Below are 27,031 nucleotides of genomic sequence, written 5' to 3'. Positions count from 1 at the left end.
CAATCAAGAAGTGGGCAAAGGATATGAACAGCCACTTCACTAAAGAAGATTTTCAGGCAGCTAACAGATACATGAGAGAATGCTCTCGATCATTAGCAATTAGAGAAATGCAAATGAAAACTACGATGAGATTCTATCTCACACCAACAAGGCTGGCATTAATCCAAAAAACACAAAATAATAAATGTTGGAGAGGCTGTGGAGAGATTGGAACTCTTATACACTGCTGGTGGGAATGTAAAATGGTACAACCACTTTGGAAATCTATCTGGCGTTATCTTAAACAGTTAGAAATAGAACCACCATACAACCCAGAAATCCCACTCCTCGGAATATACCCTAGAGAAATAAGAGCATTCACACAAACAGATATATGCACACCCATGTTTACTGCAGCTCTGTTTACAATAGCAAAAAGCTGGAAGCAACCAAGGTGTCCATCAACGGATGAATGGTGAGATTAATTATGGTATATTCACACAATGGAATACTACGCATCGATAAAGAACAGTGACTAATCTGTGAAACATTTCATAACATGGAACCTGGAAGGCATTATGCTGAGTGAAATTAGTCAGAGGCAAAAGGACAAATATTGTATAAGACCACTATTATAAGATCTTGAGAAACAGTATAAACTGAGAAGAACACATACTTTTGTGGTTACAGGGGGGGAGGGGGGGGAGGGAGGGAGGGTGGGAGAGGGTTATTTACTGATTAGTTAGTAGATAAGAACTACTTTAGGTGAAGGGAAGGACAATACTCAATACACAGAAGGTCAGCTCAACTGGACTGGACCAAAAGCAAAGAAGTTTCCTGGATAAACTGAATGCTTCGAAGGTCAGCAGAGCAAGGGCAGGGGTTTGGGGACTATGGCTTAAGCGGACTTCTAAGTCAATCGGCAAAATAATTCTGTTATGAAAACATTCTGCATGCCACTTTGAAGTGTGGCGTCTGGGGTCTTAAATGCTAACAAGCAGCCATCTAAGATGCATCAATTGGTCTCAAGCCACCTGGATCAAAGGAGAATGAAGAATACCAAGGTCACATGATAACTATGAGCCCAAGAGACAGAAAGGGCCACATCAACTAGAGACTTACATCATCCTGAGACCAGAAGAACTAGATGGTGCCCGGCCACAACCGATGACTGCCCTGACAGGGAGCACAACAGAGAACCCCTGAGGGAGCAGGAAAACAGTGGAATGCAGACTCCAAATTCTCATAAAAAGACCAAACTTAATGGTCTGACTGAGACTAGAGGAATCCCGGCAGTCATGGTCCCCATACTTTCTGTTGGCCCAGGACAGGAACCATTCCCGAAGACAACTCATCAGACATGGAAGGGACTGGACAATGGGTTGGAGAGAGATGCTGATGAAGAGTGAGCTACTTGTATCAGGTGGACACTTGAGACTGTGTTGGCATCTCCTGTCTGGAGGGGAGATAGGAGGGTAGAGAGGGTTAGAAACTGGCAAAACCGTCACAAAAGGAGAGACTGGAAGGAGGAAGTGGGCTGACTCAGGGGGAGAGTAAGTGGGAGTATGGAGTAAGGTGTATATAAGCTTACATGTGACAGACTGACTTGATTTGTAAACTTTCACTTAAAGCACAATAAAAATTATTTAAAAATACATATATATATATTTTCATTACAAGACGTATACATAAAGGTTGATAGCATTTTATTCATCATAGCCAAAAACCGGAAACAATGCAAATATTCATCAATAGATGAATAGAAAAACGAATTCTGGGATATACATACAATGAAATACCCCTTAGCAATAAAAAGAGCAAAGTGCAGATAATAAAAAATGTGGAAAAAAAAAAAAAGAACCAAGAGCCCCTGTACAGACAGGGCCTGAAAACAGTGCACTAAACTTAAAAGAAAAAAAAAAAAAAAAAAAACAGTGGCAGTGGATGGAGCAAAGTTTGTGTGGAGTGATGGAGAGGCACATAAGACCCAATGGTTCCCAACTTCAGGGAGACCATTCCCCAAGGAGGTATTTGGAAATGAGTGGCATCAAATTAGATTGTCACAAAGAAGGAATGTAGTTTGTTATTGCTGTTTAGTGCTCAGGGATAATAAACATCCTACAATGCACAGGACAGTCCCGCACAATGAAGAACTAAAAAAAAAAAATTTTTTTTTTTTTTTTTTTTTTTTTTAATGAAGAACAGTCCTACCAAAATGCCAAGTCCCCTTTGAGAACCACTGGGAAGTGTGTTAGGGCTTAACAAAGTCTTGAAATGCACAATCTGCATTCATTCACTAATATTACTTCCAAGGGGCTGTCTTTCCTGAGCAAGTGGTATGTTTCCTTCTTTCCTTTGATTGTCAGGAAGCTCAGAAATTAATCTGTGGCCCATCTTTAACAACTGGACAACTCTTACAGTATGTATTTCAGTATAAGAGACCCAAACCACACCTTTCTATTCAAGCTTCATTTTTTTCATGACCCTGATTTAACTTTATTTTATATGCTATTATATATAATTTATAACCTACCTCAAATACTTTTGAAATACGGTAAGTTGTACATTTTAAAATACAAGTAACAGAAGTAAAACAGAAACTAGTTAGTAAGATAAAAACCCAGCCCATTGCAGTCGGGTCGGGTCGAGTCGATTCTAACTCACAGCCACCCTATCAGACAGAGAAGAGCTGTCTCATAGAGTTTCCAAGGAGTGTCTGGTGGATACGAACTGCCAACCTTTTGGTTAGTAGCTATAGCACTTAACCACTACACCACCAGGGTTTCCGATAGTAACATAAGAAGAAAAAAATATATTATACTGAATCCCCAGAATCATCCTAGAAATGCCGTAAGAGACTTTTAAGAAGAAATACAACATATAGTGTTGGCCCTGAACAAACAGTATGTAATCAAAGTAAGGATTCAAACTGAAAAGAATACTAGAGAATAAGAGAAAGTAAAAATTACTGATGCTACAATGACAGTTTAAATAATTAGTATGGATCAAAATAATGATAACAATTATAATACCATGTATTAAGCCTTTACTATGTATCAAGCACTGTATTAACTTACTAAATCCCCACAGCAACCCTATGAGGTGCTTATTCTTTATGTTACAAATGAAAACATTTAGACAATGAAAGGTTAACTAATTTGTCCAAGGTAACACAGCTGTTAAGAACTAAGGCAGTTTGGACCTAAACCCTGTAACCTAGAGGAGTTAGATTCGAGCTAATCCTTGAATTATGAGACCATATAGAAAGGTAGAGATACAACAGAAAAAGGATAGGGAGGGTGGGATAGAGACAATACACCTAGGAAAAGGTTGAAATGAGGTAGAGAGGTAAAGAGCCTAATTGAAGAGTATAAAATTCAGGAACACAGGAAAACTTTCCAGGTGGAAGCAGTTTATAAATAGCCATAAACTCAAATAGTGGGCAGAAGGAAACAGGGCTTTGAACTCATTAGAACCAGTTCAGTCACGGCTGATGAAGCGAAACCAGAATAGACTTGAATTTTTTTAATTTGGGTGATCCAGAACCATAACCAACAGTAAAAATTATTGGTTGAAGTCCTGAAACAGGAGACTTGTAAGACGCTGAGTGAGCCCTTTCAGGAGCCTGATGCACAGCACTGGATTATTGCCAGGACTGAGGAAGGCGACACACATTCAAAGTGGTGCAGTTGGCCTCCATCTTTGAGCAGGGTACTGCTGTTTCCAACTGCACAAAATTTGACCTGCAAGAGATCTGGTTGCTCTGCCACACGTACACTGCCCATGTTTTCCAAGAGGAAGATGAAGTTTCTAGCAGGGCTTCAATTGTAATCTTTCCCATTCCAGTTATGGTTATGGTTCACCCAAATTTAAAAAATTGAGGTCTGTTCTGGTGTTGTTTCCTCGGCCATGATTGAACTGGGAAGAGCCGGTTCAAAACCCTGGTAGGAAACCATTGTAAAGCTCAGAAGTGATGATTTAAAGAAAAAAAAAAAGGTCTCTCATAAAGATACTGACTCATATAAAGCTCTCATAAAGCTCAACTCATATAAAAAGTACTCTTCCTCCATTTTGTAAACTGTGAGATCAAGCACTTCAAGACTTGGGAAGGCAGGTATGTTAAAGGAACCTCAGGTTCTGCTACCCCTCCTTAACCCGGACACCTTTAGGTGGAGTTTATTCTCCACTTCCCTACTCACCAATTGGTTTATACCCAGCCTGCTTGGCCCCTGAAGACATTTGTTTTCAACCCCTGATCACCAGATAATTTCTTTATTTTTGTTATGGTTCCCTGACTATATTTCTGATTCAAAACACAGCCTCAAACACTTCAGGGTTCCAAACACATCTCTATGCTTCGAATTTTCACAATCAAATCAAGCCTAGTCTTAAAAGCAATCTACTTATATAAGCTTTGCCCTACTTGTTTTTCCTAAGAAGCTACTTACCTATCTTAGAAACACATAATCATTAGGAACTACTATCAACATATAATTTGTCTCAAAAAGTATAGTTGATTGCCCCATCACATAGCAAAATCTCAGTTAACTTTATCTTAAATAAAAATGGGTGTTGGGGGGTGGAAGTAGGGAAGAGAAATGATCTTGTCACATTCTATATCCAAATGAATCTAGCTTAGAACTATTCCCAGTGTTTTCTCAATTAAAATACCAATAACAAGAATTTTTAACCCTGCAATTTGCAGGACTTTAATTTGAATTTCTTAATACTCAATACTTATTTTTTTGGTCAAGATTTTCATTTTTCATTTGGCCACTATTTAAGTCTCTGGAAGCAAAGAAGGATTCTACTTGGAGTTCTATGATGTATTAGAATACTCCACAAGGCCATATGCTTATGTTTCTGAAAAGCATAAACTTAAGCTTTTGCCTCTACAGGGTGAAAGACTTCATCAAGTTACAAGTTTTAAAAAGTTATAAACACGACTCATACAAATGAGCCTGTGTAAAAAATTTATTTAACTCATCAATGAGCGAGCCAGCTAATGGTGAGGAGAGTTCAAAAGCATTTCAAAAAAAGAGTATAAACACTAAGAATGCTGTTATAGATTGGTAGGTTAAATACAAAAACGGTTAATATCCTATAGGACAATAAATCCACAACCTCCTGGAGTATTTTTTTTTTTCCTCTCAGTTAACAATCATTTGCATCTGGATCACACAAAAACATACAACTTCAGAGGCTGGACCCTAATCAATATTCTATCAAACTAAAGTATATTTGCCTAGGTAATTACCTCATCTTCAGGTGGGCCTGTTAGACTATGCTCCATTTGGACTTTTAAAGGACATGTAACCATGTTTTTGCCTTATTTCCAACTTTTCTATAATTTTTACCATCACTAAAAACAGGTTTCTATAAATCAGTCAACTATTCCCTTATTTCTTCTCTTCACTCATGATTTCCGGTACCATGAATAGGTACATTATAAGAAAAATCACTGGCTATAAATATCAGGTTACTTCTGACACTTAATGAATCTGAAACCCTTCATTGGAGTTAAGGCAGATTTGGACATTGGAAGGGCCCGTAAATTGATACCCTTTGTTTCAATGTTACATGGACTTTCCACGAATGTGCAGGCTTTAAATGAACGCATGGCAACAACTACCAACACCGAGGGCCTTTGGATGGTGGCCCCAGGAGTGCTGGTCACACTGGGTGCGAGCAGCGGGAACCGGGGCCGGGGTGGGAGGATGAGAGGAAACAAGGAGACCGTGCTCCCCCGCCTCACAACTCGCACCCCCAAGTTGTGGCTCTAGAGCGGCAGCGGGAACCGGGCCTGCATTTCACTGGTGGGATCCCCGCTTCTCCGCTCTTTTGTTCAGGGTTAGGCTGCTTCACGCCCGCCCACTACGCACCTTCCCTCCCTGTCCTGGCATCAGGGTGCAGACCGTGGGGGAAGCAGACCCAGGAAGAGGAGGCCCGCAAAGGCTATGGGAATACTCACCCCTCTCCGCTCGGCCCCTGACCCCGCCCGCGGCCCAGACCGGCGGGGGCGGGGCGACGGGGCTGGGGGAGGGGAGCCTAGGAGAGGGACCCGCTGCTCTGTGAGGCGGTAGCCCGCCAATGACCCTGGGGACGAAAGTGGCGGTGCCCCCGAAGGCCACGAGGGCGGCAGCCGAGGAACCCACTCCGCAGCTAGGAGCTCCACCCGCCCAGGTGCCCGACCCCTCCCTAAAGCGCCGTCAGAGCCTGAGACGGAGTCGGAGCATGCGTACTGCGCCTCCTACGCGCCGCCGGAACCCGCTCACGCCGGCGGCTGTCGTCTGGGCACGCGCGCTGGGCCGGGGCTGGTGCCGAGGGGCGTGACTTCCCTGTTCTTTGGCGGCGCCAAGTGCCGAGGTAGCCTTCCTTGCTCCGTGGGGGGTGTCCCCGGGAACTAAAAGGTGGCTGTGTCTTTTGTGGAGCACAGAGGCTGATGGTTGAGAGGGGTTCGGGGGTGCTAATCGTTTCGAGGGCATTTATACTTTTGCACACCCTCTTCCAAATAGCGAAATATTTGGAAAATGAAAAGGTGATCAATGGAGAAAGAGTGAGAACAGGGATGAAGTACGTAGTGTCACTAGCATCCGTCTAAAACCTGTTGCTGATTCTGAATCACAGCTACTCTATAGGACAGAGCAGAGCTGCTCCATAGCGTTTCCAAGGAGCGACCGGTGGTTTCAACTGCCGACCTTTTGTTTAACAGCTGAGCTCTTAAGCACTGCCACCACAGCCAGCCAGCATCCCTCTTTAAGAGGTTGCATAAACCACTCCAGCTAATATGCACACACTACAAAAAAGTACTGTAAACACCACAACTTGTAGGCACAAGCACCACTACCCCTCTAAATTCTAAGGATACAGGGAGAAAGAAGAGTGAGGAATTCGAATATCGACAACAGTACCATCTGTGGCACGTACCAGGGAGGAAAAAAAAAATCCTAGCAGCAAAATTAAATTGGGGGATACGGTCGGGAGAGATATAGGAGTAACAGGGATGATCGAACTAAAATACTTGAAAATGCAACAGCAGACATCTGAGGGAAAACTAGCATCTGCTCCTTTTAACACAAGGAATAAATTAGTGTGCAAAGAAAGAAGTGAAAGCAGGCACAGAAGTGAAAGGAAAACCTGCTTCCAAATGTACAGGGCATGGCTTTTAGCTTGTACTGTGGTTATATAAGATGTCACCATTGGGGAAACCTGGGAGATGGGTACACGGAACTCTATGGACTGTATTTGCACCTTCCTGTGAGTATAGTTATTCCAAAACAAAAAGTTTAAAAAGAAACATAAGGACAGAATTCTGATCAGCAGTGATCAGGGGTAGGGGTTGAGGGAAGGAGTTGACTACAAAGGAATATGAAGGAATTTGGGGGAGGAGATGGAACTCTTCCATACCTTCATTGCTTTGGTCATTTCACGACTGATTTTGTTTATTAAAACTCATAAAAGAGAGGCAATATAGTTGCACAATATGATTAATGTAATTAGCATCACTATATTGTTATTGTAGTCCAGTCAATTCCGACTCATTGCAACCCCAGGTATGCAGAGTAGAACTGCTCCATAGGGTTTTCAAGGCTGTAACCTTGAAAGCAGATTGCCAATCCTGTCCTCAGAGGCGCCTCTGAGGGGTTCAAACTGCCAACCTTTCCGCTTGCAGTCCAGCACTTAACTGTTTGCAGCACCCAGGGACTACTGAAAATGTTCAATTGGCAAATGTGATATATATTATTACAATAATAAAAAACTCATAAAAGGAGTAAACTTTACGTAAAATGTTCTAAATCTCAATTAAAAATAAAAAGATAACTACTAGTATAGGTAAATTTCCACTGACATGTTTTAGCAAGTATGGATATAAATGAACTGAATAGCTGCCAATTAAGATTATCTATTAGTTTGTTTTTTTTTTTTAAGTACTGGACAGTAAGTTCTGAATGAGAGCTTTAGTGGGTGGGTTTCTCCCTCAATTACAAGTAGTTACCTTGAAAACAAAGCTTTCACGTGCAAAAATAAGAATGTATTATTTTATATTGAACTCAATATTTTAGAACTTTTCAACCAAATACATGTTACCTAAAAAAAATTTTTTTTATTCATTTGGTTTTAAGTTTCATATTTTACCTGCCCAAAACAAAGAAACTAAAATAAGTAAAATGGGTAACCTTCATGTACTTTCCCTCAGCGTATCACTCATTACAAGGAACGTGTTTATCCTATACCACTATCAAGTGCTTTAAGGTGGGGTCCATCATCATTGCATCCCCAACCTCTAACAGGGTTCCTTACTAGTAATAAGTATTTGTTGAATAAAGTAATGAATTAATCACAAAAAAAAGGATGGAAGCTATAGGCCAGAAGTTTTATACGTGATCAGTCACATGATAACCACACAAGATACCCATTTTACAGGAATGAAAACCGAGAATAAGGACATTGTTGTTGTTGTTAGCTGCCACGGAGTGGGTTCTAACTCATAGTGACGCTATGTACAACAGAAACACTGCCCAGTCCCCCACTATACTCATACAATTATTATTATGCTTGAGCCCATTGTTGCAGCCACCGTGTCAGTCCACCTCGTAGAGGGTCTTCCTCTTTTTCACTGACCCTCTACCAAGCGTGATGTCCTTCTCCACAGACTGGTCCCTCCTGATAACATGTCCAAAGTATGAGAAACAAAGTCTCACCACCCTCACTTCTAAGGAGCATTCTTGTACTTCTTCCAAGACAGATTTGTTTGTTTTTCAGGCAGTCAGTATTCTTCACTAACACTATAATTCAAAGGCATCAATTCTTTGGTCTTCCTTATTCATTGTCCAACTTTCACATGCATATGAGGTGATAGAAAACACCAAAGTGACATCTTTGCTTTTTAACATTTAAAATACTAAGGATAAAAACCCATTGCTGTCTAGTGGCTTCTGACTCATAGTGACCCTATAGGACAGAGTAGAACTGCCCCACAGGGTTTCCAAGGAGCAGCTGGAGGACTTGAACTGCCGATCTTTTGGCCAGCAGCCATAGCTCTTAACCAGTATGCCACTGGGACTAAGGGTAATAATGTCTTAATCATTAAATCATTTGGACATGTTCATCACTTTTGAAAAATCTTTCTTCCCTTACCGAAAACCCAAACCAAACCCGGTGCCGTCGAGTCGGTTCCAACTCGTAGCAACCCTATAGGACAGAGTAGAACTGCCCCATAGAGTTTCCAAGGAGCACCTGGAGGATTTGAACTGCCAACCCTTTGTTTAGCAGCCGTAGCACTTAACCACTACACCACCAGGGTTTCCATAGCTTACATAAAACTGCAGTTCCCTGATTCTCCTTCCAGCTCCCCATATTTTCATCTTTCCCTCACGGAATTCAGTTTGTCCATTACATGTTAAATGTCCATGTTCCCACAGGGCCTCCTAGAAGATGATAGAGGTCCAGGTGCCTTTGGTTTCTTGTTTTTTGTTTTGTTTTTAAGACTCAGGTAAAATGAGCGGAAAAAGCCATAATAGGGTTATATAAACTGTATTATATTTCAAGTGTTTTCCTTTAACCAATGAGCACTTTTATTACCAAAAATTAAACTGTAGCATAATTGTGTCTTTCACAAAATAATTGTAGGATTTATTTTGAAATATTAATTTATAGTGTCCTTTAGATATTTTGGCCCAGTAATAGGACTCAAGTTTAAAGTGACATGATAAATGTCTTATTTTCCCAGTCGTGTCAGTTCCTGTCATTTGTACATATTCTTTTTGCTCGTATCCCACAGGCCTTACCTACATGGAAAGGAAGGTAGGAAATGTAGTCTCTAGCTAGGTACTCAAGTGCCCAGCCAAACCTTGACAGGCTGGGGTTGTTCTATTATTAAAAGAAAGAAGGGGAGAAAAAATACTGGGAGATAATAGCCATCTCTGCTGCAGCTTGTAATAGGCAGGTCTCTACAACCACCCCCTAGGAGGCCCTCAGGGAAAGATAAATTCTAGCAAAGGAGATAGTGGAGGCAATATGAGTGGGTGGCAGAGATAAGAAACTTGTCTTGAAATTTTGTGTGCATAGCACCTACCTAAAAGTGAGTAAAGAAAAATAATCCAATCAAAGAATGGGCATGAAAGGATTGATAAGAATCAAAGGGAGGTGATTAAAGCCCCCCATCAAGCCACTTCTTGTTACCTCTAGTACCAATGCAAAACAAAATCTGTGGCTGTTGAGTTGCATCCAACTCATGGTGACCCTATGTATTACATAGTAGGACTGTTACATAGGGTTTTCCTGGCTATAAGCATTACAGAAGCAGATCTCCAGGCCTTTTTTCCACAGTGCCATTGGGTGGGTTCAGACTGTCAACTTTTAGGTTAGTAGTTGAGTGCAAAATGTTTGTGCCACTCTGGGACGTTAGTACACTTCAGTACATATATATTTTTTGTTTTATTTTTATATTTTCAGTCAACTTTTCTCAAGGTATAATTTACATACAATAGAATGCTCCCATTTTATGTGTACAGTTCAATGCATTTTTACATATCTATATATATGCACTAGTTATAGCTGTTATGGGTTGAACTGTGTCTCCCCCAGAATATGTGTTGTGAATCCTAACCCCTGTACCTGCGGTGATAATCCTGATAGGCTTTCTTTATTATGTCTTGAATCAATCTCTTTGAGATGTAAAAGGAGCAAATTAAGAAGCAAGGAAGCAGAGATGGGGCAAGATAGATGTCATGCCATGTGAAGATCACCAAGAAGCCAAGAAATAGAAGCTGAAGAGACAAGGACATTTCCCCAGAGCTGGTAGAGAGAGAAAGCCTTCCCCTAGGTCCAGCACCCTGAATTTGGGCTTATAGCCTCCTCAATTGTGAGAAAATAAATTTCTATTCTTTAAAGCCATTCATGTATGATATCTCTGTTGTAGCAATACTAGATAACCAAGACAGTAACCATTGCCAAAATCAATATATATAACATTTTCATTAGCTCAAAAAGTTACCTCATACCCCTTTGCAGTTAATCCCTTCCCTCAGCCTCCGCCTTTGGCAACCATTCATTTACTCTAGATTAGTCAGAAAACCCTATGCAGTAGCTCTACTCTGTCACATGTGTAAACTATGAATGGGAATCGACCTGAGTGCACCCAACAACAGTCACTTTAGATTAGGTTTGCCTATCCCAGAAAAGGGTGTCATACGGTGTACTTTTTTGTGTGTCCGGCCTCTTGGGCTCAGCATATTGTTTTTGAGAGTCATCTATGTTGTTGCATTTGTCAGTAGTTAATTCATTTAGGATTTCATTTTACTTGGATCCGTAATCAATGCTCAAGGAAGCAGCAGTCAAGAAATCAAACGACTTATTGCGTTGGGCAAATCTGCTGCAAAAGACCTCTTTAAAGTGTTCAAAAGCAAGGATATCACCTTGAGGACTAAGGTGCACCTGACCCAAGCCAGTGTATTTTCTATCACCTCAGATGCATGGAAGAAGTACAGCCAGAATGCTCCTTAGAGACGAGGATGGCGAGACTTGGTCTCACATACTTTGAACATGTTATTGGGAACGATCAGTCACTGGAGGAAGGCATCATGCTTGATAAAGAAGGGTGCAGCGAAAAAGAGGAAGACCCTCAATGAGATGGATTGACAGAGTGGCTGCAATGATGGGCTCAAGCATAACAATGATTGTAAGGATGGCACAGGACCAGAGAGTGTTTCTTTCTGTTATACATAGGATCACTATGAGCCGGAACCCACTCAAGGGCACCTAACAACGACAACATCTGCGTATGAAAGCTGGATGATGAATCAGGAAGACAGAAAAAGAATTGACGCATTTGAATTACCATGTTGTCGAAGAATATTAAATATACCATGGGCTGCCAGGAGAACAAACAAATGTGTTTTGGAAGAAGTACAGCCAGAATGCTCCTTACAACCAAAGATGGTGAAACTTTGTTTCACGTATTTTGGACACATTATCAGGAAGGACCAGTCTCTGGAGAAGGACATCATGTTTGATTAAATGGAGGATCAGTGAAAAAGAGGAAGACTCTCAATGAGATGGGTCAACACAGTGGCTGCCACAATGGGCTGAAGCATAGCAATGATTGTGAGGATGGCGTAGTACCGAGCAGTGTTTCATTCTGTTATACACAGGGTTGCTATGAGTTGAAACCTAACAACAACAATTCATTTTGCATTGTTGAGCAGTTTCCAGTGTATGGATATACCACAATTTATACATCCATTCATCTGAGAGGAACTTTTAGGTTGGTTCCAGCTTTCGGCTATTATGAATAAAGCTATATGAACAATCACGTGCAAGTATTATTGGGATGTATATTTTCATTTCTTTTAGGTAAATGCCTAGGAGTGGACATACATTTTGCTATCAAAATGAGAATACAAATACCAAAAACCAAACCCATTCCCATGGAGTTGATTCCGACTCATAGCGACCCTTGTAGGACAGAGTAGAACTGCCCCCATACGGTTTCCAAGGAGCAGCTGGTAGATTTCAACTGCTGACCTTATGGTTATCAGCCAAGCTCTTAACCAGTGCGCCACCAGGATTCCAGGAAATACAAATAGTACTCTATTAATATAATTTTATTTTGATCACTTTCCTTAGCTTAGAGCTTGTCTTATTTGATGATTCTAATTTAGAGAAATTTTTGTTGCTGAATATGATTATTTTTTGGAATTAAATATTTTTAGTGATGCATGTATATTTTATTTAAGGATCCCTGCACTCAGCTGCTAACTGAAAGGTCAGAGGTTCGAACCACCAGTCTGCTGTGGCAGTCTGCTTCTCTAAAGATTCACAGCCTTGGAAACCCTATTGAGCAGTGTCTCATAGGGTCACTATGAGTCAGAATTGACTCAAAGGCAATGGGTTCGGTTTGGGTATATATTTTCTTTGATGTTTAGTAGTAAGTATATGTAGTTAACAGTATGAAAAATTGCTGTAGCTTGGCATGTCTAACCCAGCAAGGATTCAGGTGTTTACATGGAAACAGCAATGGAGGGTTGTCATTCTATAATTGTCCGTTTTAGAATTTTTCTGAAGCTTACTGGACATTAGTTGTAAAGGTCTCGATGATAGCAAAGGATAAAGTGAATGTGGAATTGCAGCAGGGATGTGCTGTAGCTAATAATGCATAGCAATGGGATTCTAACTGAGCTTGTTTTAAATATCTTATTCTTGAGGGTCTAGTTTGTGCTGTGACTGAGAATAGCACATTTCAGAAAGTTATCCAATTTTTAACTCTCTGAATAAGGGTGAGAATATTTTACTTCGTTCACTTTGATATTCACTTTGTCTTTTTCTAACATTCTGGACTGGGCATTTTAACTTTCGAGTAGTTAAGGACATTTAGGAACAACACCTTACTTTTTAAATTTATCAGGGGAACACATGTTCTAAAAGGATCATTCTGACAGTGGCCTGATATTACCTAGGATGCTTGTTTTTTTCACTAGCAATGGTTGGGAGGGCCCTAGGCTCTTATATGTTCTGAGGTATAGAAAAAAAAAAATTGTGTTTCAGAGAAGTATGAATTTTCTTTAGGATGTTTAGTTTCTTGTGGCTGTGTAACAAAACACCACAAAGTGTGTGGTTTAAAAGCAGAGAAGTTTATTGTCCCAGACCTGGAGGCTGGAAGTTCAAAGCAGGGTATCGGCCGTGTTCATTCTTTCTGAGAGCTCTGAGAGATACACTGCTCAATGCCTCTCTCCTATCTTCTACTGGCTCGTGGCAATCCTTGGTCTCCTTGGCATGTAGATAAACCTTCACATGGCATGCTCCCCTTTGTCTCATTCTCCATGTCTGTTCTCCTTTTTATAAGGATGAAGTCAAATAGGATTATCCCCCTCACCCTCCAGTGTGGCCTCATGTTAACCTAACTGATAGCATCTTCAAAGATAGACCGTATTTCCACATGAGGTCATGCTCACAGGTAAAAAGGGTTAGGACTTCAACGCATTTTTTGGGGGGGTGGGGACATCACTGTGCTCATCACTGTTACTCAATCAATAACACATATTCTGGATTATCAGATTCCAGCTTTGTAAATTGTCTTTACTCCCTATAAATTTTTACTGTTTTGACTTTTCCTTTGAACCCATTATAACATCTGCCTGGTTCCCTCATATAATATGAGTAAAATGAATTATTTAATATATGTTTATGATTAATATATATGAATCATGATTTTACCTTTTTCTGAAAATGATCATTTAACAGGGCATTGGCAGTTTGCAACTAAAAACTCCATAGGAATAAGCCCTCAATGTGGACTTTCACTCTTGTACCTAAGAGAAGTGTCCAGGACCCTTGAAGGGAAAGACAGTCCGGGGTCTTTGGAAGAATAAAAGGACAGTTGCCCAGTCAAGTTGACCAAATTTTGACCAGAGAGTCTTTGAATAGAAAATGGTGAAGGATGGCACAAGAAAATGATAAAGTAGATTTTAAAAAACTCTCTGTGATAAAAGGATGTATAACACCTTTAGACTATACGGAAAAAAAAAGGACCCGACAGGATATTTGTAGCACCCTGTATCCAGAACCCATTGATTTGGAAAGCAATGGGTGGAGAAGAGAGAAGAGGTAACTACAGAATCTCATAAACTCTTCAGATTTTTTGGTTCAAACACCTTGTGCCTGCTGGGCCCCAAGATAGACTCCCTGAAACTGTGCAGTGAGATGCCCCCCCCTCCCCCCCCGCTGAGCTTTCCCCTCGTCAACCAGAGAAGAGAATACCAGGAGGGTAATGAGACAATGTTTATATACAGACCCCAGGATTCTTTGTGCTAACAAGGACTTGGATGTCTTTGCTCAATAACGATCTGTTTTCTTTAATGTTCACTGACCAGGAATTGATTCTGATTGTAGGATTCAATTGCATATTGATATTGATGTGTTACAATGACGTTTTGCGTTAAGAAAAATTCAGTCGTCAGCCGCTTTCTGCAGATTTAATCCAGCAAGCTGCCCTACATTCAGACCAAACCTGGAATTGCTTCTAAGGCAATGACTCCCTTCGGGTGCCTCGTAAGATAACAATAACAGCAACAGACACTTGCAGGGCCCCTTTATCTGCATATCTCATCAGAGAGGCCACAGGCACTGTGGAAACGGTCGAAATTGGAGTCAAGAAGTTGTGAAACAAACTTTATCCCTGCCACCTACTTGGTGTGTAAATTCTGGCCTGTCGCCCTCTCTGAACCTCAGAATCTGTATGTCTATAAAATGAAATTAGTAACAGGCATAACTTTGCAGAGCTGTGGAGATGAAAATAAGTACATTTTCAAATTTAAGGGTGTTTTTAGTTACCTTGTGCTACTATAACAAGTCGGTAACTGTAACAAACACAAATTTATTTTCTCACAGTTTAGGAGGCTGGAATTCTGAACTCAGGGCACCAGCTCTAGGGGAAGGCCTTCTCTCTTTGTTGGCTCTGGAGGAAGGCCCTTGTCTCTTTTGAGCTTCTGCTTCTGGACAATCTTCCTGTGGCCTGGCATTTCTCTTCCGCCATCTCTGTTTCTTTTGCTTGCTTGTTTAATCTCTTTTGTATCTTAAATGAGATGAACTCAAGATAAGTCCTACACTGATCCTACCTCATTAACATAATAAAGACAACCTATTTCCAAATAGGATTATAACCACAGGCATGTTGTTGTTGTTGTAAGGCGCTGTCGTGTTGGTTCTGATTCACAGCAACCCTATGTACAACAGAACAAAACATTGCCCAGTCCTGTGCCATCCTCACAATCTTTGTTATGGTTGAGCCCATTGTTGCAGCCAATGGGTCAATCCATCTTGTTGAAGGTCCTCCTCTTTTTCACTGACCCTCTACTTTACCAACCATGATGCCCTTCACCAGGGACTGATCCTCCTGATAACATATCCAAAGAATATGAGACATAGTCTCAGGACAGATCTGTTTGTTCTTCTGGCAGTCCATGGCATATTCAATATTTTTCACCAACATCACAATTCTTCTTCAGTCTTCCCTATTCATCATTCAGCTTTCCCATACATGTGAAGTGATTGAAAACATGGCTTGGGTCAGGGATACCTTAGTCTTCAAGGTGACATCTTTGCTTTTTAACACTTTAAAGAGGTCTTTTGCAACAGGTTTGCCCAATGCAATGCATCTTTTGATTTCTTGACTGCTACTTCCATGGATGTTGATTGTGGATCCAATAAAATGAAATTCTTGACAACTTCAATCTTTTCTCCTTTTATCATGATGGTGCTTATTGGGCCAGTTGTGAGGATTTTTGTTTATTTTATGTTGAAGTATAATCCATGCCGAAGGCTGTAGCCTTTAGTAGGTACTTTAAATCCTCTTCACTTTCTGCAGGCAAGGTGTCATCTACATAATGCCAGTTGTTAATGAGTCTTCCTCCAACCCTGATGCCTCATTCTTCTTCATTATAGCCCATCTTCTCCAATTCTTTGCTCAGCATACAGACTGAATATGTATGGTGAAAGGACACAACCCTGATGCACATCTTTCCTGACTTTAAACCATACAGTATCCTCTTGTTCTGTTCAAACAACTGCCTCTTCGTCCATGTACAGGTTCCTCATGAGTGCAATTAAGTGTTCTGGAATTCCCATTCTTTGCAATGTTATCCATGATTTGTTATGATCCATACAGTCGAATGCCTTTGCATAGTCAATAAAACACAGGTAAACATCTTTTTGGTAGTCTCTGCTCTCAGCCAGGATCCATCTGACATCAGCAATGATATCTCTGCTTCCACAACCTCTTCTGAATCCAGCTTGAATTTCTGGCAGTTCCCTGTCGATGTACTGCTGTTGCCACTTTTGAATGATCTTCAGCAAAATTTTACTCATGTGTGTTACTAATGATATTGTTCAATAATTTCCACATTCAGTTGGATCACCTTTCTTTGGAATAGGCATGAATTTGGAACTCGTCCAGTCAGTTAGCCAGGTAGCTGTCTTCCAAATTTCTTGGCATAGAAAAGTGAGCACCTTCCAGCACTGCATGCGATTGTTGAAATATCTCAATTGGTATTCTGTCGGTTCCTGGAGTCTTGTTTTTTGCCAATGCCTTCAGTGCAGTTTGGACCTCTTCCTTCAGTACCATTGGTTCCTGATCATATGATACCTCCTGAAATGGTTGAACATCAATCAATTCTTTTTGGTATAGTGACTCTGTGTATTCCTTCCATCTTCTTTTGATGGATAACATTTGTGTCATTCAATATATGCCCATACACTCCCTCATAATTGCAACTGGAGGCTTGAATTTTTTCTTCAGTTCTTTCAGCTTGAGAAATGCCAAGCGTGGTCTTCCCTTTGGGTTTTCTAACTCCAGGTCATTGTACATGTCATTATAATAGTTTACTTTGTCTTCTCGAGCCACCCTTTGAAATCTTCTGTTCAGCTCTTTTACTTCTTCATTTCTTTCTTTCGCTTTAACTAGTCAACATTCAAGAGCAAGTTCCTGAGTCTCTTCTGACATCCATTTTGATCTTTTCTTTCTTTCCTGTCTTTTTAATGACCTCTTGCTTTCTTCAAGTTTGATGTCCTTAATGTCATTCCACAACTCATCTGGTCTTCAGTCATTAGTGTTCAGTGCGTCAAATCTATTCTTGAGATTGTCTCTAAATTAAGGTGGGATATACTCAAGGTCATACTTTGGTTTTCATGGATCTGTTCTAATTTTCTTCAGCTTCAGCTTGAACTTGAATATGAGCAATTGACAGTGTGTTCTGCAGTCGGCCTCTGGCCTTGTTCTGTTGATGCTATTGAGCTTTTCCATTGTCTCTTTCCATAAATGTACTTGATTTGATTCCTGTGTATTCCATCTGGTGAGGTCCACTTGTAAAGTCACCATTTTTGTTGAAAAAAGGTATTTGCAATGAAGAAGTCGTTGGTCTCTCAAAATTCTATCAAGCAATCTCCAGTGTTGTTTCTATCACCAAGGCCATATTTTCAACTACCGATCCTTTTTGTTTCCATCTTTTGCATTCCAATCACCAGTAATTATCAATGCACATGATTGCATATTCGATCAATTTCATACTGCCTAAGTTGGTAAAAAATCTTCAGTTTCTTCATCTTTGGCCTTAGCAGTTGGTTAGTAAATTTGAATAAGTTGTATTAACTGGTCTTCCTTATAGGCGTATGGATATTATCCTATCACTGACAGTGTTGTACTTCAGGATAGATCTTTCAAAAAGAAATGTTCTTTTTGACAATGAATCCAAGGCCATTCCTCTTCAAGTTGTCATTCCTGGCATAGTAGACCATATGATTGTCCAATTCAAAATGGCCAATATCAGTCCATTTCAGCTCACTAATGCCTAGGATATCAATGTTTATGTATTTCATTTCACTTTTGACAATTTCCAGTTTTCCTAGATTCATACTTTTTACATTCCATGTTCTGAGTATTAACGGATGTTTACAGCTGTTTCTTTTCATTTTGAGTATACCACAACAGCAGATGAAGGTCCTAAAAGCTTGATTCCACCCACATCATTAAAGTGGACCCTACTTTGAGGAGGCTGCCGTTCCCCAGCCGTATTTTCAGTGCCTTCCAAACTGAGGGGTTCATCTTCCCACATCATATCAGACGATGTTCAACTGTTGTTCATAAGGTTTTCACTGGCTAATTCTTTTCAGAAGTAGACTGCTGGGCCCTTCTTCCTAGTCTGACTTAGTCTGGAAGCTTAGCTGAAACCTGTCCTCCATGGGTAACCCTGCTGGTATTTAAATACTGGTGGCATAGCTTCCAGCATCACAGCAACATGCAAGCCCCCACTGTACAGCAACTGACAGAAGCGTGGAGGACCACAGGCATAGAGGTTAGGATTTACAACACATATTTTGAGGGGACCTAATTCAACCCATAACAATGGGTTTGATACATATACCAAAACCCAAACCAAACTCACTGCCATCAAGTTGATTCTATCTCATAGTGACACTATAGGACAGAGTAGAACTGCCCCATAGGGTTTCCAAGGCTGTGAATCTTTACAGAAGCAGATTGTCCTAGCGGCTGGTGGATTCAAACCGTAGTCCTTTAGGTTAGCACCCACGTGCTTTAACCCCTGTGCCACCAGGGCTCCCGTTCATACATATAGCAATGGAATAATTCAATCGTTAATATAACCATGAAATCTGTTTTCTAACATGGAATGATGATCAGCATACAAAACAGTGTGTTAAAGTGTGTTTTCATGTATGATCCTATAGAAAAAAAGGTTATAGGTTATAACCAAATATTAATAAAAACCAGCTGCTGTTAAGTCTATTCCAACTCATAGTGACCCTATAAGACAAAGTAGAACTGTCCCATACAGTTTCCAAGGAGCACCTGGTGGATTCGAACCGCAGACCTTTTGGTAACTTTTAACCACTACGCCACCAAGGTTTCCAAATATTAACAGTGACTATTTATAGGTAGGAAACCCCAGTGGCTTAGTGGTTAAGAGTTTGCATGCTAACCAAAAGGTCAACAGGTCGAATCCACTAGGCGCTCCTTGGAAACCCTGTAGGACTGTTCTACTCTGTCCTATAGGGTCACTATGAGTCAGAATGAACTCAGTGGCAACGGGTTTGATTTTTTGGTTTATTTATAACTATGGGGATTATAGGTGACTTTTCTTGTTCATTTTTTGTTATTTCAGACTTAAGAAAAATAATGTATTAATTTTATAATAAAAATAAATAATACTATCTCTGATAAAAAATTATAATTGATATCTGTGTGTTTAAATGGAAGCAAATTGTTTATAATCTAAAAAATTATAATTGATATCTGTGTGTTTAAATGGAAGCAAATTGTTTATAATCTTAACTTTATTGATTATGTATTTGGCACAAGGAAAGGAATGTTGTCTGAATATAAATTATATCCTGTGGTTTTGTAAAGGGAATAACAATGGAAGAAAGAAGTCAACTTCGAAGACGGAAAAACCAAAGTGCTGTGGCCAGCAAGGAATGACACTGCAAATGTGCAAAGTTTCCTACCCTCTGCAACCCAGAGTTGGCTATGGAGACTGTCCCTGCATGGTTCAGTCTTCCTCAGATGAAGGAGGTAATCGTATAAATATGGAAGACTAGATAGTAGAAAGGTAGAACAAGATCACCTTCTTCTACATATACTCAAGGCACACTAAAAGGCATGTTATAGAACATGAATAGTGCCAGGAAGAAAGAGGATACCACAAAAACTGTCCAGTCCCACTGCTGACATTATGTGGAGCCAAACAGGCCATAGCTGGGTAGTATTGGTACATTTTTAGTGTAATGCTTGACTGCTCTCTATTATCACTATTTACGCTGTTTTGTATATATAATAAATAGGAGGTGAAGTGTATTGGCCACATAGACTCATCTCTGATATTGGCTTTTAACACACCCAACACACGCTCAGTTACACGTTTATTCTAGTCAATAGGGAAATACTGGGAGTTCACTTGGCTGATTTGTCATGATGTCTTTATGAGGACAGTCTATAGGCTAATATAACAGCTAATGGGTGAAGTACAACACTTAACAAAGTATCACCATGCCTTCCTGGATGCTTATGAATTTCACTAGCCTCGACAAAGCTCAATAATACTGGCTTGTGTCATGCTTTGCCTAGAGATTTCACCTGCCTGAAGATGCCTACTGGAGTGTGGGCAGTTGCATAGTGCTGGAGGACATCTGCCTGGAATAAGAACATCAGGCAGGGTATGAGAATACACCACATTTAAGCTGTACCCTTGTCACATCATTGTATCTTTTCAATTAATGCCTTTCCTAAGTAGGATGTGAGTTATCTCATTTCTTCAGCTTTCAGAAATCTAATTAAAACAACCTGGATTGAAATACCCAAGGAGATATCTAGTTGGCGGTTTGGTGTATGAGTCTGAAGCTCATGGAAGAGGTCAGGCTGAAAATATATACAGTGAAGTTCTCTCCTACACTTACTTAACTTATATTAACTCTACAATATGTGCTTGGCAAAATACGAAAACATATTTTTCTTATAACATGGCCCCTAAACGCAAGCCAACAACTTCATCTGGTGTTAAACTGAAGAAACAACCTTCTGTTCCAATACTGGAGGAAAACTGGCTGTGGGTGATTTCTTGATTGATATTATACGCATTCAAAATCTTGTATACAGTAATTTAGATGAAATTTTAAAGCTTTTCAAAGACGATTTTAACTCTACTCTATTTTTGCTGTTCACACTGACTTCAGATCCTAACTCCCTCAGAGTAAGTCATTCCCCTGTATTTGGGTTTCATCTAGATACAGGTAGTTGCAGCTATGGTCCCAGAAAAGACTATTGAAGGGAGAGTATACAGCCTGAGGAAAACAAAGAGGGCTGAGGATGGACTCTTAGAGCATCGATATTTAAAATGCAGGCAGAAGACCCCACAAAGATTCTGAGAGAGTTGGGAGAGGTTCCAGGAAAGACTGATATAATAAAAAAGTAAGAAAAGAGTCTCCATCGAGGGGTTAACAGCATCAGAAATAAAGCAAAGAAGTCAACGAAGATTAATACTGAAAAGTGACTACTGGATTTGGAAATTAAGAAGACACTGATGAGCTTAGCAAAAGCAGTTTTGATGTTATGGTGGCGGGCTAAATCAGGTCCAGATGGGTTACAAAGTAGATGGATATTTAAAAAAAAAACAATGACAATAACAAAAAGTGAAAGGGTGGCAAGGAAGTGGAGACCTGAAACCTTTGTATGAAGAGAAGGGAAAAGATAGTGTGGCAGCTAGTGGAGAATCATAGCCAAGTGGAGGATACTTTGGTGTTTCAGTTTTTAAATGAGAGTGACTTGAACAAGTTTATAGACCAAGCACAGGAACCAAGTAGAAAGAGGAGATAATTGAATCAGCACAGCTCCCGAGGACACATAGAGGGGTAGGATCCCAAGTTCAAATTAGTGTTAACTGGAAGTAAAGCAGAGGAGAAAGATGTACTCAGAGTGGAAGCAGATGCTTTTATATTTGAGAGTGTGGGGGAGAAGGAGTTGAGGAAAGTTTATTTGTGATAGCTTCTATTTTTTCTGTGACATAGGAAGTAAGCAGAGCTACATTCTAACAGTGGGGAAAGGGACTTAAAAAATCAGTAAAATTTTGTAATAGTCCTTGAAGGAAATCAGACAAGCGAGAAGGAATCTATAAGATTCAAGGGCATAGCTAAGGCTGGTTCCCTATCTTTTGTGGAGGTACTAAACTACCTGTATGGATCTTTTTTCTTTTTTTCAGTACCACTCCTCATGCTTGGGTGAAGGTATATAAAAGACAGATGAGTGGATGCATCCAGAATTGCAGGGTTGCAGGAGTGCTGGGAATTCAAAGGGTGAGGGGGTGAAGGTAAGCTGAGGTTGCTCGCAGAGAGTGGTAGAGGTGAGATTCATGAGGTCTGAGCTGGATGGTAAGGAAGTGATGTTAAGAGGGAACCAACAAGAGAGAAAAAGAAAGCAATCAGGAGCCTGAAGATTATCTTTGTGTCAGTCAGAGAATTGTTGTTGTTAGGTGCCATCGAGTCTGTCCCGACTCATAACGACCTTACGTACAACAGAACGAAATACTGCCTGGTCCTGCGCCACCCTCACAATCCTTGTTAGGTTGAGCCCATTGTTGCAGCCAGTGCATCAACCCATCTTGTTGAAGGCCTTCCTCTTTTTCACTAAACCTCCACTTTTCTAAACGTGATGTTCTTCTCCAGGGACTGATCCCTCCTGATAACATGTCCAAAGTATGTGACATGTAGTCTCGCCATCCTTGCATCTAAGAAGCATTCTGGTTGTACTTCTTCCGAGACAGATTTGTTTGTTCTTTTGGCAGCCCATAGTATATTGAATATTCTTTGTCAACACCACAATTAAAAGGCATCAATTCTTCTTTGGTCTTTCTTATTCATTGTCCAGCTTTCGCATTCATATGAGGTGATTGAAAACACCATGGCTGGGTCAGGAGCACCTTAGTCTTCAAGCTGACATCTTGGCTTTTCAACACTTTGAAGAGATCTTTTGCAGCAGATTTGCCCAATGAAATAAATCCTTTGATTTCTTGACTGCTGCTTCCATGGCTGTTGCTTGTGGATCCAAGTAAAATGAAATCCTTGATAACTTCAATCTTTTCTCCATTTATCATGATGTTGCTTATTGGTCCAGTTGTGAGGATTTTTGTTTTCTTTATGTTGAGGTGTAACCCATACTGAAGGCTGTGGTCTTTGATCTTCATCAGTAAGTGCTTCAAGACCTCTTCAGTTTCAAAAAGCAAAGTTATGTCATCTGTATATGGCAGATTGTTAATGAGTCTTCCTCCAATCCTGATGCACCGCTCTTCTTCATTCAGAGAACAGCCCTACAGAAATAGGAAAGAACTGGAGGAATAGAAGGCTATATTTGGAGAGGAGGAGATTTTGTGTAAGATTAAAGAGGTGTATCAGTTAATTCCAAGTGAGGACAGGTTCCAAGAGGTCAATCCAAGGTGGGTAGCTGAAGTCAAGTGAAATCAAAAGCTACAAAATAGTCACAGACCTATGAGATTAAAGTAGTAGATGGGTCATTCATAAAGGTCTTGACGTTTCAGCAGGAATTTGAGTGAAGGGAAAGAAAGTGAGCCTGGTACCAAAAACTGAAGTGAATGTGAAAGACCAAGAAGAAAATGGTTATGAAGAGAGTAAGAAGTGGTACAGATAGCTTGGTATACAGCTTAACTGAAGAGAAATTTTGCTTAAATTTTGGGTAATGGGAAAGAAAATGGTCTGGAATTGGCCTTTTGAAGTTAGGAGAATGCTAGCAACACTTCTAGCCTGTGAGGAAAGGAGCCATGCTAAAGCAAAGTGGGGACCTTAAGCGAGACCTGTGCTTCTAATAGGTGTGTGGTCTACATCATACTGGCTCTCTCTGTGGAAAATGGAAACTGATAAATCCGTTAATATTCACCCATCCTTTTCATAGACACCAGGAATCTAGCATTTGCCAAGCACTGTGCTAGGTGATGGTAACACAATATTGAACAAGACAAGCACTGTCTTTGCCTTAATGGAATTAGAGTCTTTACTCAACAAGACCCACACAAATCTTGAAAATGCTATGGGACTGTGTAGATCCAGTTGTTGAAGAATGCTAAAGACTAATTCAGTCAAGGTTTTTCCAAAAATAAAGATATGCATGAAATCTGTCAAGCACTAATATTGATAATGTTGATAAACCTTCCCATGTCTTTGAAAATTTCACAGATACTGTACAGCTGTTTACTAAAAAGCAAAACCTAGTTTACTATATCTTTAGGGTTATTTACATTACATCCAAGCACAGAATCTATTGAAATGGAAATCAGTTAAGAATGCTTTAATAGCAAAACAACCACAGAACTGCATAATGTTTATTCTAAAACATAATACCTAAGAACCACATGAAAGTTAAATTTAAATGTCATATGCATGCAAGATGGAAAATTCCCCAGAAGCTTTTAGGAACACTATTATAGATGTGTATTCTGAGTATCAAATGATAAGAGCAGTGAAAAGAACTACAAATGAATTATAGGCAGACGATATGTGACAAATACATGTAAGTTACATGTAAGATCATTATTCCTTTGACATTTGACAAGCTTTACCCAATAATAGTATTTTCAATTACTATCAGTAAAGTTTAGAGTGAAACACTGAACCATTTAGATCCATTTTCAGAAAATTTTCTTACATCACCAAGTCAACAAATATAATCAACATATTAATAATTTTCTCTTAAATAATGGTATTGAGAAAATAAAATGTCTATTAACAATGTCAATTTATCAGATAAAACATTCCAGAAATAAATGTAGTAAAATAATAAGTTATAAAATTGAAAACAAAAAAAATCAGAACTTTTAAAAATAGATTATAATTTGGCTGTGGAGGAAAGAATAAAGAACAAAAAGCAACAAAAATATTTTCACAAAATACCCATATTCCTAGAGTAGAAGAATGTTCAAGCCTCAAATCCTGAAGCCAACAGTTCCTTTTAGCCTTCTCAGCACATCCTCACAACCAGAGGTGTCAGCATAAGCTTTTAGGGCTGAGTAAAGCCTTTGGGAGGCTTGCCACCTCTGGTTTCACTGTGAATAAGGCTCAGTGAACAAATACCAGGCTGAAACACAAGCTAACCCTTCCTTAGGAGGAGGGATTTGGCTTAGAATAGGTTTAGGGATTTCAATCCTGTGTTTACTTCCCCAGCTTCCACATGACTGTACCAGAAGCCCCTACCTTCCTGCAGCACTGCACATTTTTCATTGGTATCTCTTGTCTTAAAAAACATATACATTCCAGAAAATGTTAACTATTAAATTTTCTTCTGGCATATTAATTAAAATCAGAGATACGGTCCCACAGAGACATAGTGTAAAAAACTTTTTTGGGGGGGGCAAAGTGTAAAAAATGATAGCTTCTTATTCATTCAACAACTATTCACTTAATAGCTACTAAGCACAAAGCACTTTATGCAAATCAGCATAAAGATGAAGCTCTTAGTTACAAACAATAGAAACTGACTGGCTAATTTTCAGCAGGAAAGGAATTTATTGGCAGAATATCAAGTAGCTCGTAGAATCAACAGAAAGACTGAGAACAAGGCTAAGGAAACAGGCAGTGATCAAAAGTGATCAGACAGTAGGAACCTCAAGGTCACAGCCCAGTTTGGTTAGATGCTTCTGCTGACCCCACCACAGGTGAACATACTGTTAGACACCATGATGGAACCACTGGCTGCTAGGAATATATTTTAATCATCTTTTCCCATTTGCATGACTCACTTCAGATTGAAAGTCCAAAGTCTGTTTGGTCAAACCTAGGTTTCATGGTCATGTCCCAGCTATTGGCTAATTTAGTTTTTCGAGTGGGAGTGAGGGCCCTACTGCCCACCAAGACACACACAATGGGGGATTCCCCCCAAGTAGGAAGAAGGTTTGGGTGATTCAAGGTCAAAAATCTATAGAGCCCACAGATTCGGCCACCCAACATATGCCCGCCCTTTCCTTATACTTCCCCCAAAGAGATGTTACAGTCATCACTTCTGCAACTTGTCAGTATGTTATATTTGGTATTTTATAAAGTTTCTCCTATCCCACCCAGTCCAGGTTCCCCTTGACTTCAGCTGACTATAGCTATTTACCCAGTGGGGCAACCCTGCCTGTATAGGATTACAGTCAGCTTCCATTACTTCTACCACTGGGCCTGGTTAAATAAGGAGGTAGCCCAAGAGACCCCTTGCTTTCATTATATTGAGTATTCTTATTTTCCTTTGATAATGGGAATTAGTCATCCCAGCCAAGACTGTAACCTCCTTTTCAGCCCATTTACCCAAGGTAAGAAGATCCCAAAATGATTTGGTGAAAGTCTTAACTTCTTATTCCAATGAAGACATTGTTGTGTCCTCTGGTGGATGCTTTATTCACCTTCTTTTAAACCAGAAGTATCCAGAGATGAGAGAACAGAAGCTAATATATTAATGGATATCAGCAGTAATCATGAGATGCCTCATGCCCATTTTCAACTCTTGTTTACTTGATTCATTTACAGGAGAAATATCATCATATGTGGTTACTGGTTCAGACCATACTGCAGAATAACGACCCAATCTTACAAGGTTTTTTCTTCCAGTTGGGGTTGTAACTGGAAATGAGCTACTCATGTTCTTCAAGAAAGCATCTTGCTTCTGGTGACAAGTTGTATCATAAGACTAAGAAATCCTGTGGCATTAGCACATTGTCTTGCTTTTCTCTCTGTAATATGCGTTCCTTTGTCAATAATAAATGGGAATCCATGACAATGTTTATAAGGCATTCAGGAAGTTCACAATAATGATGCTGGCAAAGACATGTGGGTAAGAAAGGCAAATTCCAATCTAGAATTTGTGTCTGTTCTAATGAGAAAATCAGTGCTTCCAGGATAGAGGGACAATGTAATCATCTTGCTGCCAGGTGGCCTACTGGTCACCTCTTCCCCCCAAATCTCAACACCAGCACAGTTATGGGACTAAATCAGATGGATTTGGATTGAT

General features: G+C 40.0%; 1 protein-coding gene across 6 annotated transcripts in view; it reads right to left on the bottom strand.

Annotated features, from left to right (window-relative positions):
• Positions 1–6,144, bottom strand: part of ATG10 (autophagy related 10) — a 421,428-nt gene extending 415,284 nt beyond the window's left edge. For 4 of the 6 annotated variants that reach the window (XM_049867030.1, XM_049867003.1, XM_049867021.1 and 1 more), the window contains exon 1: positions 5,862–5,911. In XM_049867030.1, the coding sequence (XP_049722987.1) occupies positions 5,862–5,882 (21 nt within the window). In that variant the 5' untranslated portion in view covers positions 5,883–5,911. Of the gene's footprint in view, positions 1–5,861; positions 5,914–5,950 lie in introns of those variants that run through there. The other 2 variants (XM_049867036.1, XM_049867061.1) reach the window with 2 other exon arrangements.
• Positions 6,145–27,031: the final 20,887 nt, after the last annotated feature.

Source organism: Elephas maximus, chromosome 2 (assembly GCF_024166365.1).
Source record: "Elephas maximus indicus isolate mEleMax1 chromosome 2, mEleMax1 primary haplotype, whole genome shotgun sequence".
Lineage (NCBI taxonomy): Eukaryota > Metazoa > Chordata > Mammalia > Proboscidea > Elephantidae > Elephas > Elephas maximus.
The sequence above is the reverse complement of the archived record's forward strand: the minus strand, read 5'-3'. Positions and strand labels throughout refer to the sequence as shown.